This window comes from Echinops telfairi, unplaced genomic scaffold (genome assembly GCF_000313985.2).
Source record: "Echinops telfairi isolate 266 unplaced genomic scaffold, ASM31398v2 ScPeMD7_7475;HRSCAF=8513, whole genome shotgun sequence".
Taxonomy (NCBI): Eukaryota; Metazoa; Chordata; class Mammalia; order Afrosoricida; family Tenrecidae; genus Echinops; species Echinops telfairi.
In genome coordinates, this window is record NW_022111379.1 from 13629438 (window position 1) to 13631139 (window position 1702).

The window sequence follows — 1702 nt, forward strand, 5'->3', positions numbered from 1 at the left end:
CCATCCTGCGAAGAAACCTAATGTAATTCGATCTACACCAAGCCTGCAGACCCCAACTACCAAGCGAATGCTCACCACCCCGAATCACATGGCTCTGAGCATTCTGGGAAAAAGAAACTACAGTCATCACAATGGCCTGGAAGGTACGTAAGCCTGGGGCCCTCCTCCCCGACCTGCTTCCTTAAACCAAGTGATAGATTACAAACAGGCTGGTCCCCTCCCTGATTGGATTCTGCATGTGGTGTGGGGGATACCGAGAGGGAATGTCGCCCTGTGGCGGTTCCCCATCTCTTCAGGAGCTGCTTTCCGCTCTCCTCTCCTGTTGGAGACCCTTCGGAGATGGAGTCTGTACTTAGCGGGCTGCCTCCGCTGGGTTCTCGTACCTCTGCCCTGATGCGTGCTCACGGCTGGAGCAGATGGTCCTGAGCAGAGGGATTACTTTCACCTTGTGTCTGAGACATGCGTCGGCGCTCTCTGGGGCTCTTCAGCATTCCGTGAACCATCTTGAATTTGGCCTCCGACCCTTCTTCAGTCTTAAATATACACTGTCTAATTGCTTAGGAGTGCTACAAGTCATGATATCATTTTCCTGGGTGATGTCCTAAGAATGGAAATAACACTGTATGAAGTGGAGAAATAGCCATCCTTCTCTAGCATCCATCTGCTGAGCGGGGCCGTAGAATGACTCCCGTTTGGACTGTATCAAAGCATCACGCATCGTCCACCCCGTGTGTACCGTTCATCCTAATTCTTCTGGGGCTGTCTGGTTGGTTTCAGTGCGGGCATTTTTTGAAGAATCCACTCTCGAGGCTTCCCAGGCCTGTGGAGCTCGAAATTCCATCAGTGACAGTAAATTTTAAGGAGGCCAAGGATGTGGGCCAGCCCTTCTCTTGATCATTTCCCCCAAGGGCTTTCCTGCCATGGGAGTTTTGAAGGTCATAGCCCACTGCCACTGAGCCAATTCCAACTCTTTGGGACCTTCTCTAGGGTCTCTGAGACCACAACTCTTTCTGTGGGCTTCATCTGACTGGTGGGTTTGAGCCACCCGCCCCTCACCCACAGGGCGAGGAGTCTCCTTTGCATTTATAGAACACCAATGTAGGGTAGAAGAGCTTTTGAAGAATCTAGCTACACAGCAGCCTTACAAACATGCTTCCTTGCTGGTGAGAACGTGGGCTCTCCAGCCACATAGACCTGGTGCCTTTGTGCAGCCGTGGACCAAGGAAGGATGGCGGCACAATGCGGAGACTGGAACTCTCTCCGCCGTTTCCTTGCCCACAGCCTCAGGCTTCGGATTGCCCCTCAAAGGGCATGAGCTTGTCGCAGAAAACGCAGCCTGAGTTCAGGTTCCTTCATTTGAGATAAAACATATATGTTCATAGATGCACTGAGATTATATATGTGGGTATAAGCTGCCAAGGGTTGGAATAGAAGAACTCAGATCTATTTCCCACGAACATGGTGACTTCAGCCTAATAAATAGTCTCTGATACCGGGACCTGTGGGGCGTGCACGGAATCAGGAACCTGTTGATTACTGCAACCTAACTACGAGGAATTGCGGGTGCCAATGCCAGCCATCGTTCTCAGAGGTACAGGCGGCGCTCCCATTTGCTGAGTGCGTCCATTCTTCTTTACGTTTTGCCTATACTGTTGTTGTTTTTTATCAAAAAGTAAGTGTGGAAGAAGGTAAGAGATATGAC

The 1702-nt window shown here is 50.7% G+C and overlaps 1 protein-coding gene across 2 annotated transcripts in view; it reads left to right on the forward strand.

The window, feature by feature from the left end:
- Positions 1-1702, forward strand: part of LOC123521193 — a 21100-nt gene continuing 19398 nt past the window's right edge. For both annotated transcript variants that reach the window (XR_006679664.1, XM_045285797.1), the window contains exon 1: positions 1-143. Coding sequence is in view for 1 of the 2 variants with exons in the window: in XM_045285797.1 (XP_045141732.1) it covers positions 132-143 (12 nt within the window). In the remaining variant the exon portion in view is untranslated. The remainder of the gene's footprint in view (positions 144-1702) is intronic.